Source organism: Lissotriton helveticus, chromosome 2_1 (genome assembly GCF_964261635.1).
Source record: "Lissotriton helveticus chromosome 2_1, aLisHel1.1, whole genome shotgun sequence".
Classification (NCBI taxonomy): Eukaryota; Metazoa; Chordata; class Amphibia; order Caudata; family Salamandridae; genus Lissotriton; species Lissotriton helveticus.
Window position 1 is genome coordinate 1,675,585 of NC_136059.1, and position 17,212 is coordinate 1,692,796.

The window sequence follows — 17,212 nt, forward strand, 5'->3', positions numbered from 1 at the left end:
TTATTTTAATATCCTGTGTTTGCAAATACTACTTTTAGAAAGTTAGTATTTGCTTGCCTAACCATTTCAGCCCGCCTCTGCTAGGATGTGTATCTGCTGTCTGGTTTCTGTGAGTGACAGGGCTGGGAATGACAGGTGGTGAATAGAGAGATTACACCAGGATGGGTAAGGGAAGTGCCCCTTGACTCTGAATAGGGCTGTGCTCTGCCACCTCAACGCTGGCTCCGCACCCTGGGGAGCATCTGATGTCTCTGCCCTGCACACTGAAAGGAAAAGGCAGAGTCTGCAAAACAAAGTGCTCAGGGCCTGGACTGGATTAGGCAAAGGCCCCCCTGGCCTGCAAGAACAAAGGATTTTGTATAAAAGTAGGAGCCCTGCTTCTAAGAAATAAGATCCTATTTGCGCTAAGAAGAACCTCTGACCGAGGAGAAGGACCTGGGAAAGCTGCATGGAGGAGTACTGTCTCTGACCTGGGAGACTGGCCTGTGGTGGGTGCCTTGCTGCAAGAAGGAGAGGAGAAAAGACTGAAGTGACTTTTTATTTCAACTTGTGCAATCTCTGAAAAAGATCTCCAAGGGCTTGCGTGTGAGCCTGCCCCCTGAACTGCGCCCTAGGAACATTGGGCTCTACCCCACCCTGAAGAAAAAGCTGCGGATTGTGGTGCCTGTCCCTGCAGCGCTGACTGAGGAAAGCTGAGTGCGTTGTGACCCTTCGTCGCGCACTCTGAAGAGCCTGTGCACCCCTGTCCTGCCGAGCAACGCGACTTCTGCTTGGTCGCATCGCAGCTCGCAAAGTAAGGACCAGCCCCGCCTGGCCCGAGCACCGTGACTGCTGCCAAACCGAGCAGTAGCTCGCAACGTGAGAATGGACCCGTCCGGTCCAAGCACCGTAATACTGTGGCCCCCGAGCCGTAGCTCGCAACGTAAAGACGGACCTTTTTCACGTGTTCGCTTCCCCCGTGTGGCCCTGCTGAACACGCCCCGCCGCTGTGACTGAGCAGCTGGGCGCGTAGTGTGGTTGGTGTCCGTCCCGTACCTTGGGACCGCACTGCCCCTTTCATCGCCGTCCGCCGCTTCCACCCTTCAGGACCAGAGCGGACTCTGCAACGACGAGCCTTCGCCCCACAACGCATCGCTGCCCGACGTAAAGTGACCACTGAGCCCCCGAGCCGTAGTCTCGGGGGCTCCGCGACGTGGGACGACTGAGCGGCCCGCACCGTCCGCCCCGAACTCTCCAAAGATTAAAGATACTGTGACCGCATCGTCCTGTGCGCCGCGCCCCGGACTGCAGTGTCCGAGAGACGAGTACTATTTGGAAAGCCTTAGTTTGTCAGCGAGGTACGAGTCGCACGGGAGTGCTACGACTCGTACCCCAGTGTGAACCTGCAGTGCTGTACGCCTCGTACCATGCACTGCGCCTCGGATTAAAGTGTCCGCGAGGCGCCTGAGACTCGATAAGGCCTTTTGTCTCGCACCGAAAAAAGCACACTGGGGCGCTACGACGCGCACACCCTTTTTAAGAACATTGCCCCAAAACGAACTGATTGCTACATGAGTATTATGGTATATTTCTGTGTTATTTGGAACTTGTGATAGCCTGCTTAAGCCTGAATATAAAAGCATTATATTTTTACATAAAAGCCAGCCTTGTGTCCATCTGTAGTGTGAATTTGAATTTGAATTTAAAATATTTATATAGCGCTACATTCACCATACGGTTTCTTGGCGCTGTGGAGGCTAATTTAGCAGTAGGAACGAGAAAACTAGTGAGGGGAGCAGAAAATAAAATCAGTCTACATTAGGAAAAGCCTGGGTAAACAAGAAGGTCTTGAGGTCTTTTCGAAAGAGGGAATAATGTCTGGCCAGACGTAAGTGATCGGGGAGGGAATTCCAAAAGGATGGGGCCAAGAAAGAAAAGTTGGCTCCGCCCCATTTCTTACGTCTGTAACGGGGTACCTGGAGAAGAGATTGGGTGGATGAACGGAGCTCACGAGTAGGGGTATACTCTTTTAGCAGGGAAGAAATTAAGGCAGGAGCCGTACCCTGGCGCGCCTGAAAGACCATGCAACCAGTTTTAAAAAGGGATCGCTCCCTGACAGGTAGCCAGTGTAATGCCTTCAATAAGGGGGTGGAATGATGGGAACGGGGGAGACCATACACCGGTCTGGCCGCCTGGTTTTGAACCAGCTGGCGCTTCCGCATGCTATACGCTGGAATGCCGTTGCATAGGGCGTTAGCGTAGTCCAGCCGGGAAATCACCAGGGCGGACATGATAAGTTTAAGTGCAAGGGGAGAAAAAAAATGAGAAACAGAATGAATAGTTCGAAGGACAAGAAAGCAAGAAGAAACAACAGAATTTATTTGTGAATGAAGATTAAGATGGTGATTAATTTTAATGCCCAGGGTCTTAACTGAGGAAGAAGACGGGGGAGGGGATCCTAAAGAAGAAGGCCAGAAAGAAGAGTTCCAGGGACTGGAGGAACCACCCGTAAGGACCAATTCTGTTTTATCAGGGTTCAACTTCAGATGGTTGTGGTTCATCCAGTCCCTGATGAAAATCATAATAGTCTGAAAATTAGAAATAGAATGAGAAGAAGAAGAAAGATTAAAGATAAGCTGGAGGTCATCCGCATAATTATAAACGGTGACCTCCAGTTGTTGAAGTGCAAAGATCAGAGGATAGATGTAAAGATTAAACAAAAGAGGGGAGAGAGAAGAACCCTGGGGGACACCACATGTGACCTTGAGTTGGGTGGCCGAGAAATCCCCCAGCCGGACCGCCTGGGTGCGGTCCCTCAGGAAGGACGATATCCAAACCAGGGCTGAGCCCTCGACCCCCGCCGCTCCGACACGGGAGAGTAAGATGGAATGATCCACCGTGTCGAAGGCGGCGGAGAGATCGAGGAGCACCAGAGCCTGGTGGTTGTTTTGGTCCATGCCCTCCCTGAGGTTATTCAAGACCGACCCCACGACGGACTCGGTGGAGTGCCTAGGCCGGAAGCCTGCCTGGCGGGACGCTAGGCCCCCATTGGCTTCTACGTGGGCACTGAGGACCGATGTTACGTGTCGCTCCAGCACCTTGCCCAAATAGGGCAGAAGGGAGATGGGACGATAATTAGCTGGAGCAGAAGGGTCCGCGCCAGGCTTCTTCAGGATGGGCACTATGGTGGCAGATTTGAGTGCTGGGATTACCACCCCCTGAGCCAGCGAGCTATTGAGGAGGGAGATTGGCGGTTTGGGGCAGGCAGAATAAATTTGTTGCAGAATATGGGCTGGGCAGATGTCTGCCGGGGAACCAGACTTTATTTTGGGAAGTATTGCAAAGAACACTTCTTCGGTAAGCGGGGGGATAGAAGAGAGACAGCCGTGAACAGCCGGGGGAAGGGGCTCAACAAAAGTAGGGGAAGGAAGTGGGATATTGGCTTTGATATTGCTAATTTTTTCCAAGAAATAGGAGTTCAGAGAGTCACAGAGGGACTGGGTAGGGAGAGGCTTAAGTGTGGCCCTGTCAGAATAAGCCAAGTCATGAACGATGGAGAAAATCTCCCTAGATTTGTTCTCCGCCACCAACATTTTTGCTGAAAAATATGCAGTTTTGGCGCCTAATATGGCCTTTTTATAGTCACTCAGCAAAGTCATGTAGTGGGTTTTTGATAGAGGGCAGTAGTCCTTTCTCCATTGCCTCTCGGCCCGCCTGAGGGTCAGTTTTTTTATCTTCAGGTCATCGCCGAACCACCGGTTTGACTCCTTAGATCTTCGAGTTGAAATCCGACGTAATGGGGCTACCGTATCGCAGCCTCCCGCAAGCCAGGTATCGATGGCAGCGGCTTGAGAGATAGAAGATAACCCCTCTAGGTTAGGTACAGAGTTCGAGAGGGAGGATGACAATGCAGGAAAGTCTACCCTGTTCCAGTTCCGCGCCCAGGTGTTTTTGGCAAGCGGAATCTTTGCTGCCGACTTAAGGCGGAGGGAGAACGAGATCAAGGCATGATGTGACCAAGGACATGGGGACACGGACATGGAAGAGACCGAGATGTTAAGAGACCAGACCTGGTCTAGATTATGGCCGTGAATATGTGTGGGAATCTGCAGGTGAGGGACAAAATTCTGGGATACAAGTGAATCAGAGAATTGCTTAGAGGCGGTACATTCATGAGGGTCTGAGGGCCAATAATTAAAATCCCCTAGTACTAGGACTGAAGCGTGATTAATCGCTAAAGTGGCCAGTAGGTCCTGAAATGCTGGCAAAAATGAATGGGAGGGCTGGGGGGGGCGATACATTAATAAACATGTAAGCGGGGGAGAAAAGGCAAGAGAACGAGCCACAAGGTGCTCGGTGGGGTTAATAGGAGAGGAGGGAAGGAGTTGAAAATTGTGCTCAGATCGGGCTATAAGAGCCACGCCACCCCCTGCCTTGCCTGCTGAACGATCAGCACGGAGGGCCACATAAGACGAAGGAAGGGCAGCCAAAAGGGAGGGCAGGGAGGACTCACAAAACCAGGTTTCTGTTAAAAGTAACATATCGGGGTGGTGAGTATCGAGCAGCACAAATAACTCCTGGTGATGCTTTACTGCCGACCTAGTGTTAAGTAAAATAATAGACAGAGGAGGGGAAAGGGATGAGGAACCAGGATCGGGAACAGAGGACAGTGAAGGGATCATATGGGAAGGGATGGTGTGTTTAGAGGTAGGTTCAAGGCCAAGAGCAGAGATGTGCCTAATAATAGGCACAGACAGAGGCCAATGACCCTGAATGGTACGTAGGTCGTCAGATGAATAGGAAAGGACATTAGGACGCGCCCCAAGCCCCAGTCGGCCGCGGACGGGCGCAGACGGGCTTGACTTAGGCGCCACTTCGGCGCGCCTTCGTCGCGCCCGCTGCGCTCGTCCGCTGCGCTTCCTCATTGGGTACGTTTAAATAGGGGCGGAGCGCGGTGGGTGTGGCGCCGAGCTGGGTCGCCTGACCAGCCCAAAGGAAGATGGCGCCCACACTCCACCGAGCCCTGGAGAGGTAAGGTTAAAAGATAGTCTCCTGTTGACTCGGAGATAATAAAATCAATTATGCAGTCCAACGCCACAGCTCTGATTCAGCAGGGCGTAGCTGTCGCATTCAGCAAAGCACAGTCTCGTTCCTGACTGCAGGCGCGAACCCTCTGCCACCGGGGTCGCCTGCCTCAATTGATTACTGTGTTATTACAAATGCTTAACTCTGAACGCTCTGGGGTTTAGCCTTGGCTGCTCGCGCCACGCCGCCTAGAGGGTGAGCAGAGGTTATTTCCAGCAGTAAGTCCCTTGCCCTGACTAGAGGAGAGGGTCCCTGTTTGTCACAAGTGCATACCTGTGCCAACCAGAGACCCCCAAATCTAAATATAGGAATTCACATTTTCACTATCTTTATCTTTTTTTAAAATACTGACCACTACTGCCGTACGAAAAGATAGAGGTGGGTCACCTCCTTGTAATAAATAATTTGCTAGTCTTAAAAATTCAGGACAGAGTGCTGGAGAGAATGCTTTAAACAATTACGAGATTTAATATCCCATTTTTGTTGTGATTTTTTGCCACTGTTGTAAGAATTGGGATGTTCTTCCCCCCATTGGTGTTTGGTGTGGGTCCTTCTCAGTGTGGGAGTCAAATTGAGCTGTTTCCTCTAACTCTAGAGGGCTGGCCTCTGCCCCTGCCTCTTCCTCGAAAGGGCTGCTTTGGTTGTTGCTGTCAACCTTGGTACCCTGTTTGTTGACTTGTTTGTTGTCCATTTCCTTGGCCTCATTGTTGTGCAATTTGCTGTCCCTGACCAAATGTGCCTCTTCCTGTGGGTTTCCTGTTGCTGAACCTTCCTCTTTTGAAGGTACCCCTTTGCTGCAGGGCTCCCATTGCTCTTGCGGTTTCATTCTTTTTTTGATTGGTTGGAGGGATTCGTCCACCTCCTTCCCAAACAGTGCCTCCCCTGTGAAAGGCCAGTTGATGATGGTTTGAACCTCTTGCTTGAACCCTGAAATTCTAAGCCAGGCATGTCTTCTTAGGGTGGTGCCTGTGCACATTTGTCTGCTGGACGTGTCTGCTGCATCCAGTGCAGATTTAAGTCATGTGTTTGCAATGTTTCTGTCTTCTTGGACATTAGATTTTGATCCCTTTTTGTCCTCATCGGGGAGCTTGTGATGAGCTCCTCTATGTCGTCCTACTGCTGGTGTCCGTATCTGTTCAGCAGGGCATTAGAGTTTGCGATGTGCCACTGCGTCGCTGCCTCCTCCATTTTTCTCCTAACCATATCCATCCTCTTGCTTTCTTTTTCCGGTGAAGGTCCAGAGTGCATTAACTCTTCTCCTGACCATGGTGACGATGGAGCCAGGCACAGTGTTCCCCTGAATATATTTTGGGTCATTTGGAGGAGACTTTGTACTTCTCGACCCATGGTGTTTCCCCTTTGCTTGAGGCTGGTTCCTTAAAGGCTTCCTTGTCCTGGTCTAGGATGCTTGGTAGCATTGGAAAATAGTGTGTCTCCTAGTTGGCAGGGGCTAGTATTTCTAAAAGGAAATGAGTGTCTCCCTTTTCTTACTCGAAGGGGACTCTGAAAGTGTCTGCTGCCCTTTTAACTAGCCCGTTGAAGAAGGCTATATCATCTAGTGGTGATGCTTTTGATGGATAGCTGCATATTTCCCCGTTTGGGGACTTTCGGTGTCGAGGTCGTTCGATGTGTCATCGAGATTTTCAGAGGCTTCCTCCTCTTCAGGAGCGTCTATACAGTCCTCGAGATCTTCCTCGCGAGGTTCGGGGGTTGGAGGCGATTCAAGATTATCCTCTTCTTCCCCTTTGGAGTCTTCCGCTTCTTCGGCGTTGATGTTGTCGGGTTCAGTGACTGGTACTTTGGGAATCCGGAAGTCTTTTAGTGACGCGTCAAACTCTTTTTTTGGGAGGACCGTTGCAATTTCTGCCTCGAGCCGTTTTCTCTTTTCGACTTCGAGGGTTCTCTTGGCGTTGGAGCCCAGAGACATTCTCTTCTTGGTCGCGCTTGCCACTGGTTTCAAAGGTGTTACACTTCCCTTCGGGAGTTCATGTTCGACCCTCTGTTTCGGCATCTTATGCGATTTTCCCTCCTCCGTGTCCCTTGGCAGGGTTCTGTGGGGTTCCTTAGATCGCGGCTGGCCTTCGTCGCCTTTTTCCTTCAAATCGGGGCTGCCTTATGCTGCGTCTTGCTCTCATGGCCCTTTAGTTTCGACGGATGTGTATAGTGTCTTACCTTATCTGTCTTCTTCGCGGTGTCACTCGCCTTCTTGTGGGTGTGTGGTTGGTCGGAGTCGCCTTCCAGAATTCCGACGTCGGATCCCTCGTACTTCGATTCTGCTGGCACTCCCTGGTCGTTGTCGCCACTGGAAAACCTCAGGTCCTTTAGGGAAGTTTTCTTCGAGGTCTGAGACATCGTGGCATAGTGGGCCTCTCTCTGTTTTCAACAAGTCCTGAGTGTTTTCGGATGGAACTGCGCGCAGGGCTCACAGTCCTTGTACTTATGGTCCTTTGGCAGGCAGAGGTTGCACACGTTGTGTGGGTCGCTTTGTGCAAACTTGTGGTGGCACTTGGGTCAGAACTTGAAGGGGGTATTTTTTTATGGCCCCTACCTTGCCATTTGTTGACCTTAAAGGTCTTTTGTTGCGTCAATCCCGGAGTCCTGTTCTTATCTTTGGTTGCAGTGTAAATCGATGGAGTTCACTGGAACTTTTCGGCATTTCTTCTATTTTTTGGGGATATCCTGAAAAAACTTCAGAGCTTCCAGTTTTGTTTCCAGACCCAACGGTGGAAAAAATAATCTGAAGATGGCTACCACGCACAATGACCTCCAGGGCGCCATCTGATGTCACACAGGGGACGTACCTGGCACAAAATGGTGGTCAACAGCGCTCAAAAGAAGAAAAAAAACAAAAACAAAAAACAAACAAGGACTATTCTGGACCCAACCACTAGATGTTGGAATAAAGCACAGCATGTGAATCCAGAAAAGGATTGACGCTGCAAAACAATAGATTTGGGATACTCACAAGGCTTAAAAGGACACTAACACCCCTTTTCAACAATCCTGCTGCATGGCCTACCTGCCAGCGATTGGAAGTTAGTGAAAGGCAAGCTGTAGCATTGTACAAAATAAACAGTCATAAAAAACATATCGATACGTGCAGTAAATAGCGAAAATAAAACTAATTGTTAAAAAGATATTCAATATTGCTATTCATTTCATTCATAAAACTAGGACTAAAGACCATCAGATGTAGACCTTTCTAACGTAAAACTCGTAAACATTGTACTTATATAGCGCACAACTACCCAGAGGTTTCTCGGCGCTGTACTCATACCGCTGTGGAACCCTTCCTGGTTTTTCCCTGTGAAGTGTCCACTCCTGGGCACCCCCCAGGTGCAGCCAGGCATCCCAGCGCTGCTGGGGCCGTTGTGGAGATTAAGCAAGCTATTGCCCAGAGTTGCAGAGTGGGACCCATGATTAGAATAGGCACTGAGGCGAGAATATCAGGTCTGAGGAAATTGAGGCCAAGACCCGCCGAGGCGGGAATTGAACCCTGGTCCCGGGCTAGACCTCTGCATCAGGGTCTGCCGCTCTAACCATTGAGCCTCACTTTTCCACTTCTCCACTAACCTGCCTGATATTCTGTTAATGCTAATTTGGGTGCTCAGACTGACAGGGCAGATATGCAGCGAGGTTGACGCTGAGGTGCCCACGCTCATGTCCGAGATTCCTCACTCCAGTGCAGCTACAGAGGATATTCTAATGTTTTTGACAACATAGAAGCCAATGTTTGAGGATAAACGCAAGGTCAGCAAAAAACCATCAATCCAATAGTAGCAGCTCTTAAACTGTGGTTCGCAACACCAACTCCAGGGGCCAGGCTGTTCAGAAAATTAAGCCATCAGGTTAATAGAGTGTGTATACATAAAAAGCAAATTGTAAAAAAAATTTAAATGTTGTCTATGTGTGATGGAATTTGAAATTGGAGACTAATAATAACATTGGTAAAATGAGGTGGATTCCTTGGAGCAGCAAAGTATGTCAAACAGAATCGGGTATGGATGACTGACAGCCTCAAATAAATCCCTGCGTGAGCCGACACATACAGTGTGCTAAAAGTGCAGGAAAGGACAAAGTGATATTTTACATTCTAGCACAACGCTTCATCTTATAGAAATAAAACCACACATTGAAAAGCTCCGACCTTCCCATTAAAATGAAAATTCATATTTTTGAGACTGCAGTTGAGAGTAAATGAACTCTGGTCTTGCATCTCTGTGCTTCAGGAGAGGATTGAATATAAACCTGGCCCAAAAGCTTCTGGTCACTATTAGTGAACATAAATGAAAGCAGTTTACCTTTTCGTGACTTCGTTTTACTTTTGGAAGACTCGGGCTTGCATTTCGCTGCATCTTGCGAAGGCGGCAAAATGAAGTTCATGAGTTCCAACACCTTCTCACAGGTCATCTGAGGGAAGAAAGAGACGACACATGGTACCCTTGACGTGTGTACAGAGAGAAGAGACGACACATGGTACCCTTGACGTGTGTACAGAGAGAAGAGACGCAACACATGGTACCCTTGACGTGTGTACAGAGAGAAGAGACGACACATGGTACCCTTGACGTGTGTAAAGAGAGAAGAGACGACACATGGTACCCTTGACGTGTGTACAGAGAGAAGAGACGCAACACAAGGTACCCTTGACGTGTGTATAGAGAGAAGAGACGACACATGGTACCCTTGACGTGTGTACAGAGAGAAGAGACGCAACACATGGTACCCTTGACGTGTGTACAGAGAGAAGAGACGACACATGGTACCCTTGACGTGTGTAAAGAGAGAAGAGACGACACATGGTACCCTTGACGTGTGTACAGAGAGAAGAGACGCAACACATGGTACCCTTGACGTGTGTACAGAGAGAAGAGACGACACATGGTACCCTTGACGTGTGTACAGAGAGAAGAGACGCAACACAAGGTACCCGTGGCGTGTGTACAGAGAGAAGAGACGCAACACAAGGTACCCTTGACGTGTGTACAGAGAGAAGAGACGCAACACATGGTACCCTTGACGTGTGTACAGAGAGAAGAGACGACACATGGTACCCTTGACGTGTGTACAGAGAGAAGAGACGACACATGGTACCCTTGACGTGTGTAAAGAGAGAAGAGACGACACATGGTACCCTTGACGTGTGTACAGAGAGAATAGACGCAACACATGGTACCCTTGACGTGTGTACAGAGAGAAGAGACGACACATGGTACCCTTGACGTGTGTACAGAGAGAAGAGACGACACATGGTACCCTTGACGTGTGTACAGAGAGAAGAGACGACACATGGTACCCTTGACGTGTGTAAAGAGAGAAGAGACGACACATGGTACCCTTGACGTGTGTACAGAGAGAATAGACGCAACACATGGTACCCTTGACGTGTGTACAGAGAGAAGAGACGACACATGGTACCCTTGACGTGTGTACAGAGAGAAGAGACGCAACACAAGGTACCCGTGGCGTGTGTACAGAGAGAAGAGACGCAACACAAGGTACCCTTGACGTGTGTACAGAGAGAAGAGACGCAACACAAGGTACCCTTGACGTGTGTACAGAGAGAAGAGACGCAACACAAGGTACCCTTGACATGTGTATAGAGAGAAGAGACGACACATGGTACCCTTGACGTGTGTAAAGAGAGAAGAGACGACACATGGTACCCTTGACGTGTGTACAGAGAGAAGAGACGCAACACATGGTACCCTTGACGTGTGTAAAGAGAGAAGAGACGCAACACATGGTACCCTTGACGTGTGTAAAGAGAGAAGAGACGCAACACATGGTACCCTTGACGTGTGTACAGAGAGAAGAGACGCAACACATGGTACCCTTGACGTGTGTACAGAGAGAGAAGACGACACATGGTACCCTTGATGCGTGTACAGAGGACAACATAAAAGTATGCAGCACAACTTCAATATCCGAGCACCTTCCAGCAGGTATTCTGAGAGAAGAAAGACACCGTGACACCCTTGACACAAGTACGACTAGAACAAAATAAGATCATGTGTCACCCGCCGAACATCCAAACACCCTTTCATGAGTCATTTTAGGGGAGAAATACACATGACACCCGGCACTCTCGACACGGATACATACAATCCTCACATACCTTTCTTTAGAGATGCACCTTTTTTCATTATCTATGTTCAAATATTCAGGTGTATATTTTTAAATAGGAATGCATACTTGCTAAAGTCGGTAAAGTATTTGTTTCAGTATAATGTGATATTTACACTACCTTGAATACATATTTTAGGTTAGCTCTGCCATAGTCTGATATATTGATTTCTAGTTATGGTTTAAAACAGTAAATAAGGCTTTAATGAACCCAACATTTCATTCTTTATTATTATTTTTAAACAATATTTACAGCTGAAAGGCCGTTTATTTTAAAATATTAAACAAGATTCAGACAAAGCACATAAACTATACTAAGGTTTAGTTGTGTTGGAGAGGAAAAAAAATTCCGGGATTGTCGGCTTAGGCTCGCACAACATAATCACTATCGGTGCTAACACCATCCCTTGTTGAAGGCTGCAGAGAAGGCACATCCCTGTCACTGGCTCATCTGTCTGCATGAGGACAATAGAGCCACCGTGGCACACAAACACAACAACTTTTTCCTTAAAAAAAGGATAATGTTACTTACCCTGTAAGCCTCTGTTCTTGGCATGTGGTGCTGTAGATTCACATGCTTTGCATAAGTCCGCCATCTAGTGTGGGGCTCGGATCATCACAAGTTGTTTTTGTTCCAAAAAGTTGTTCTTCGAGTCACAAGACTGTGCGACTCCTCCTCTTGGGAATCCTGCACATGGTCATCGACGCCATCTTCAGATTCTTTTGCTGTGGGTAGGTGAGAATGCTGTATATGTAAGCACTGAGGTGTCCATGCATTAGTATGAAATAAAGTGTATAAACTGCAACTTACACAAGAATCTTTTGGGGAGGAGGGACGGCGCATGTGAATCTACAGCTCTTCATGCCAAGAAGACATCCTTACAAGGTCAGTAACACAATCCGTTCGAGGCATGTGTGCTGTAGATACACACGCGTTGCATAGATTGTTAAGAAGCCCTCTCCCTAGGCAGTGGTTAACCTGTGGGGGTTGCAGTGGTCGGAAAAACAGTTTTAAATACTGCCTGACAACATTGCCTGGTTGGCGTGCAAATAATCCACACAATAATGTTCTGCGAAGGTGTGTGGTGTAGACTATGTTGCTGCTTTGCAAATATAAGCAATAGGAATGTTCCCTAAAAAGGAACCATAGAAGCTCCAATTTTCCTAGTGGAGTGAGCTTTAAGGGGGAACAGGTAGAAGTCGTTTTGATTTTGCATAACATGTCTGAATGCGAAACTGGGTGGAGTGGTGCACTACCGTAGGTGAATAATGTTCAATTATGAAGCACAATCAATTTTCTTCCTTTAGGAAATAGTTTTTATTGAAGCTCATCAAAATTTCATATGAACATAAAACCTCAGCCAACGCGTTTCGTTCTAGACGTGATTCGTCAACGTGTCAGATCTCGGATATTCTCACGCTGAGAATATCCGAGATCTGACACCTGTTGATGTAATACATTAATGCCATTTTTACTTCTAAAGTGCGTCATGCTCTTTCTGCAACAGAGTCTGGTTTTGAGAAAAACACAGGTAAATCAATAGATTGATTACTGTGGAAATTGGAAACTACTTTTGGTAGGAATTTAGCTATAGTTCTAAGCACTACACTCTCCCTATGTAGTTGAAAGAAAGGCTCTTGTAGGATTAACGCCTGAATTTCACGTACTCTTCTAAGCAAAGTAATAGCGATTAAAAAGGCAAGTTTCCATGAAAGATATTGCAATTGAAAAGAATGTAATGGTAGGAAAGGAGGGCCCATTCATCCTGTTAGGACAGTGTTTAAGTTCCATGCTGGTTAGGTGGAAGTGTAGAAGGAATTATCCTCTTAAGTTCCTCCATGCAAGCTTTTATAACAGGAATTTTAAACACCTGTATGTGTTTATCCTAGAGACATGCAGCAATAATTGCAGGATGTAATCTTATAGAAATATATGCTAATCCAACAGTTTGTAAATGCAATAGGTATAAAATAAGTGTATGTAGCTTTGCCAGAAGAGGGTTAATGGGCTGTTTGTGACAGAACATAAAAAAGTGTTTCCACTTTGCTGCTTAACATTACCTTGTAGTTGGTTTACGAGCCTCTTTAAGAACGCTCTTACAGTCTTGAGGTAAATTTAAGTATCCGAACTCTAAGACTTCAGGAGCCAAATTGAAAGATTCATGTCTTTGGGACTGGGATGTCTTAATGTCCCACGGTTCTGCGTGAGAAGGTCCGGGTTCAGGTGAAGCTTCTCGTGTGGGACTAGAGATAGCTCCATGAGAGTTGAAAACCATGGCTGTCGGGCCCATGTGGGAGCTATTATTATCATGGTGAGAGATGTTTGTCTGAGTTTCCGGACCACTATCAGAAGTAGTGGGAGAGGTTGAGATGCACATGCAAATATCCCTGACCAGTTCATCAATAGAGCATTGCCTTTGGATTGATGGATCTGTTTGCAAAGTTTGGGCATTTTGCGTTTTCTTTTGTTGCAAACACATCTATCTCTGGAAGCCCCCACTTGTGAAAGTATGGTTGAAGAACATTGGGGTGAATCTACCATTTATGGACTTGTTTTTGTGATCTGCTCAGAAAGTCCACAATCGGATTGCTTGTCCCCGAGACATGTTCTGCTAGCAGATGAATGTTGTGATGTATTGCTAACTTCCATATTTTCTGAGCTAAGGGAAATAATTGGAGAGAGTGCGTCGCCTCTGCTTTTCTAAATACATTGTTGTCATATTGTCTGTTCGAGGAAGGACAACTTTGTGTTGCAGGTGAGGTAGGAAGGCTTTGGTTGCTAGATGAACAGCTTGCAGCTCTAGGTGATTGATGTGGAGATTCTTGGATTTGGAATCCCACACTCCCTGAATAGTAAGGTTGTGGAGATGTGCTCCCCATCCTGTTAGGGAAGTATCTGTTAGAATTATATGTGGACCTGCGTCCTGAAACGGCCGCCCTGTGGATAGATTTTGCGGATTCCTCCATTGCAGAGAGTGATGCGTGCAGCTGTTTACCAACACTGGATCGTGAAGTTGACCCAGTGACTGAGTCCACTGTTGAGAGACATTGCAGAAGAGGTCTTGTATTTAGTCTGGCACGTGGGAGTATGTAAAAACAAGATCCCATCATGCCCAGAAGTCCGAGAAGTGTATTGGCTGGAATGTGAGTTCTAGATTGAAATTGATGTTAGCATATTGCATATTCTGTTTGTGTTTGGGGATGCCAACACAAAATGTGTGCTGGGCATGGCCCCTGGAAACACTTTAAAGTAGTAGCTGGTTGTAGATGAGATGTTTGTAGGTTGACAGTGAACCCTAGTGATGTAGTAAATCTAGGATGTTCTGAGTGTTTTGTTTGCAAAGTGTGCCTGTGTTTGCTTTGATTAGCCAGTTGTCTAGATAAGGAAAGAAATGAATGTTTTCTCTACGCAAATGTGTTGTCACAACTGCTAAACATTTTGTGAACACTCTTGGTGCCGTAGTGATCCCATAGGGAAGAACTTTGAAAGGATAAAGTTTTCCCTGAAATAGAAATCTGTTGTCTTTTCTGTGTGCAGGATGAATTGATATATGGAAACAGGCGTCCTTCAGAGCGAAGGTTGTCATGAAGTCTCCTTTTTGTAGTAAAGGGATGATCTCTTGAAGAGTGGCTATGGGGAAATGTTCCGATATTATATAATGATTTAGTGGTCTGAGACCTAGAATGCACCTGAGGAATCCATCTTTTTTGGGAATAAGGAAGTATCGTGAATACACCACTGTCCAGTGAAATTGTAGTGGAACCGGTTCTATTGCTCCTTTTTGCAACAGGGCTGTTATTTCTTGTAGCAGGAGGATTTGATGTTGCATGGATAGTTTATGTTTGTGAGGTAGAATAGTTGGAGGAGTTGTTATAAGTTCCAGACAATAACCATGTTGGATAACCTCGAAGACCCATTGGTCGGTTGTAATTGAATTCTAGTTTTTGAGAAATTGTTGTAGATGAACCCCAACAGGTGTTTGGTGTTGGAGGGGGGTGGGGGGTGGGGGGGCGGGGAGGAGGTAAAGGAGTCATTGCTTAGTATTGTTATTTGATGAACAGGTTTTGTTTCCTTTAAAATGGTTATCTCTGTAAGAACCTCTGTAGAATGTTGTTGTTGAGGTTTGTCCGCAACCTTTATATTGCGAAGCAGAGGTATCTGTGAAAGCGGTCATTGCCCTTCGTTTGTGATTGGGCCTCTGAAAGGAACCTCTGTAGGTGTTTGTAGGGCTCCCTTAGACTTTGCTACCTCCGTGCCCTTTTTCATTTTCTCCAGGACTGTGTCCACTTGAGGGCCAAAGAGATGTTCCTTATCAAATGGGATATTTAATATGGTGTGTTGTACTTCAGGTTTGAAACCAGATACCCTCAACCAAGCATGCCTTATTAGGCCCCTGGTATTGCCCCAGTGTCTGCTGCATCTAGTGCAGACTTAATGGAATTGTTGGTGATAAGTTTTCCTTCATTGACAATCTCTTGACCTCTTTTTTCTGTGCTCCTCTGGGAGGTGCTGGAGAAGCCTCCCTGCCGTTCCTTGCTAGTAATGCTTGATTATTGGCCATACGCCAATGATTAGCTGCTTGTGCCGCAGCTCTTTTACCAGAGGCATCCATAAGTTTGGATTCCTCTTCTGGTGGGGGTGCTTCTCCGGTGGTTTGGGAGTTAGCTCTTGTCCTAGCATTAGACACCACTAAAGAGTCATGGGTTAACTGACCACTAATAAAAATGGGGTTTGATGGTGGTGGTTTGTGTTTCCTGCCAATGTGAGGAGCAGTTATTCTTGCTTTTTCAGGCAGTTTTAAACTTTCATCTGTGTGAAGTGTCATACCTTTTAAAAGTGCTAAATATTGTGCCCCTCGACAAAGAGTAAATCCTCCCCTATTTAGTCCTTCTATGAAGGCACCTGATTAAAAGCGGCTGCTCTGGCTGTGAGATCCTGATAAGCAGATGCATCATCAGGTGGTGATGGACGGCGAGGGTATGAATCAGGATCAGTGACAACATGAGGGTCAGTATTATAATCATCCCAGGGATCCCCTGGTTGTGTGTCATCAGGGATGTCCTGAACATCCTCCACTGTTGGCTGAGGAGACATGTTACCTGATTCAGTGGTGAGTGAGGCGGTGGGGGGGTGGGCGGTGGATCGGTGGGGGGGGGGTGGGCGGTGGATCGGGTGGCGGGGTGGGTGGGTGGTGGAGCGGGTGGCAGGGTGGGTGGTGGGGAGGGTGGTGGAGCGGGTGGTAGAGTGGGTGGTAGAGCGGGTAGTAGAGCGGGTAGTGGAGCAGGTGGGTGGTGAGGCGGGAGGTGGGACGGGTGGTGGAGCGGGTGGTGGAGCGGGTAGTAGAGCGGGTAGTAGAGCGGGTAGTGGAGCGGGTGGGTTGTGGAGCGGGTGTTGGGGTGGGTGGTGGAGCGGGTGGTGGAGCGGGTGGTGGAGCAGGTAGTAGAGCGGGTAGTAGAGTAGGTAGTGGAGCTGGTGGGTGGTGGAGCGGGTGGTGGGGTGGGTGATAGAGTGGGTGGTACCGTAGGTGGCGGGGGTGTTGATAGTGGTAACGTTGAAGAAGGAATGGGATTTGTGCAATTGACTGGTTGCAGCATCCTTTCTCCTCTTCTTCAGGGGTTGAACACGAATGATCAAAGACTCCCCAAAATGTAACTGCTTTTTAGGAGCATGTTGTTTTGGTGGCTGTACCAGAGTTTGCTTTGTTCCAGGCTGAATTTGAAGTATTTTCTGCTTTACATCGAGCTTTTGATGAAATTGCTCGAAGATTGGCTCTGGAGGAGATTTCAGACCGAAAACAAACCATTTTGGTGGTGGAAGATTAGATTCCAAAATAACACGCCTTTTTTACGGTGCAGAGACCGAAGACTGAGGTGTTTTGGTCTCAGATGGAAGGGATATTGAGACCCCTGCTGTAGGCGGAACTATCAAAGCCGAGCCGAAGGGCGAGGCTTCAGAGTCATGTTTTCGGTGCGCACCATGGCTTGTGTGCAGAGGCGGCCCATGAGCAGTTTTTTCGTTGGA

The 17,212-nt window shown here is 47.6% G+C and overlaps 1 protein-coding gene across 3 annotated transcripts in view; it reads right to left on the reverse strand.

The window, feature by feature from the left end:
- INTS10 (integrator complex subunit 10) overlaps nucleotides 1–17,212 on the reverse strand; it is a 189,340-nt gene that overhangs the window by 40,028 nt on the left and 132,100 nt on the right. For all 3 annotated transcript variants that reach the window (XR_013606935.1, XM_078674367.1, XM_078674366.1), the window contains exon 13: nucleotides 9,366–9,474. Coding sequence is in view for 2 of the 3 variants with exons in the window: in XM_078674367.1 (XP_078530493.1) it covers nucleotides 9,366–9,474 (109 nt within the window). In the remaining variant the exon portion in view is untranslated. The remainder of the gene's footprint in view (nucleotides 1–9,365; nucleotides 9,475–17,212) is intronic.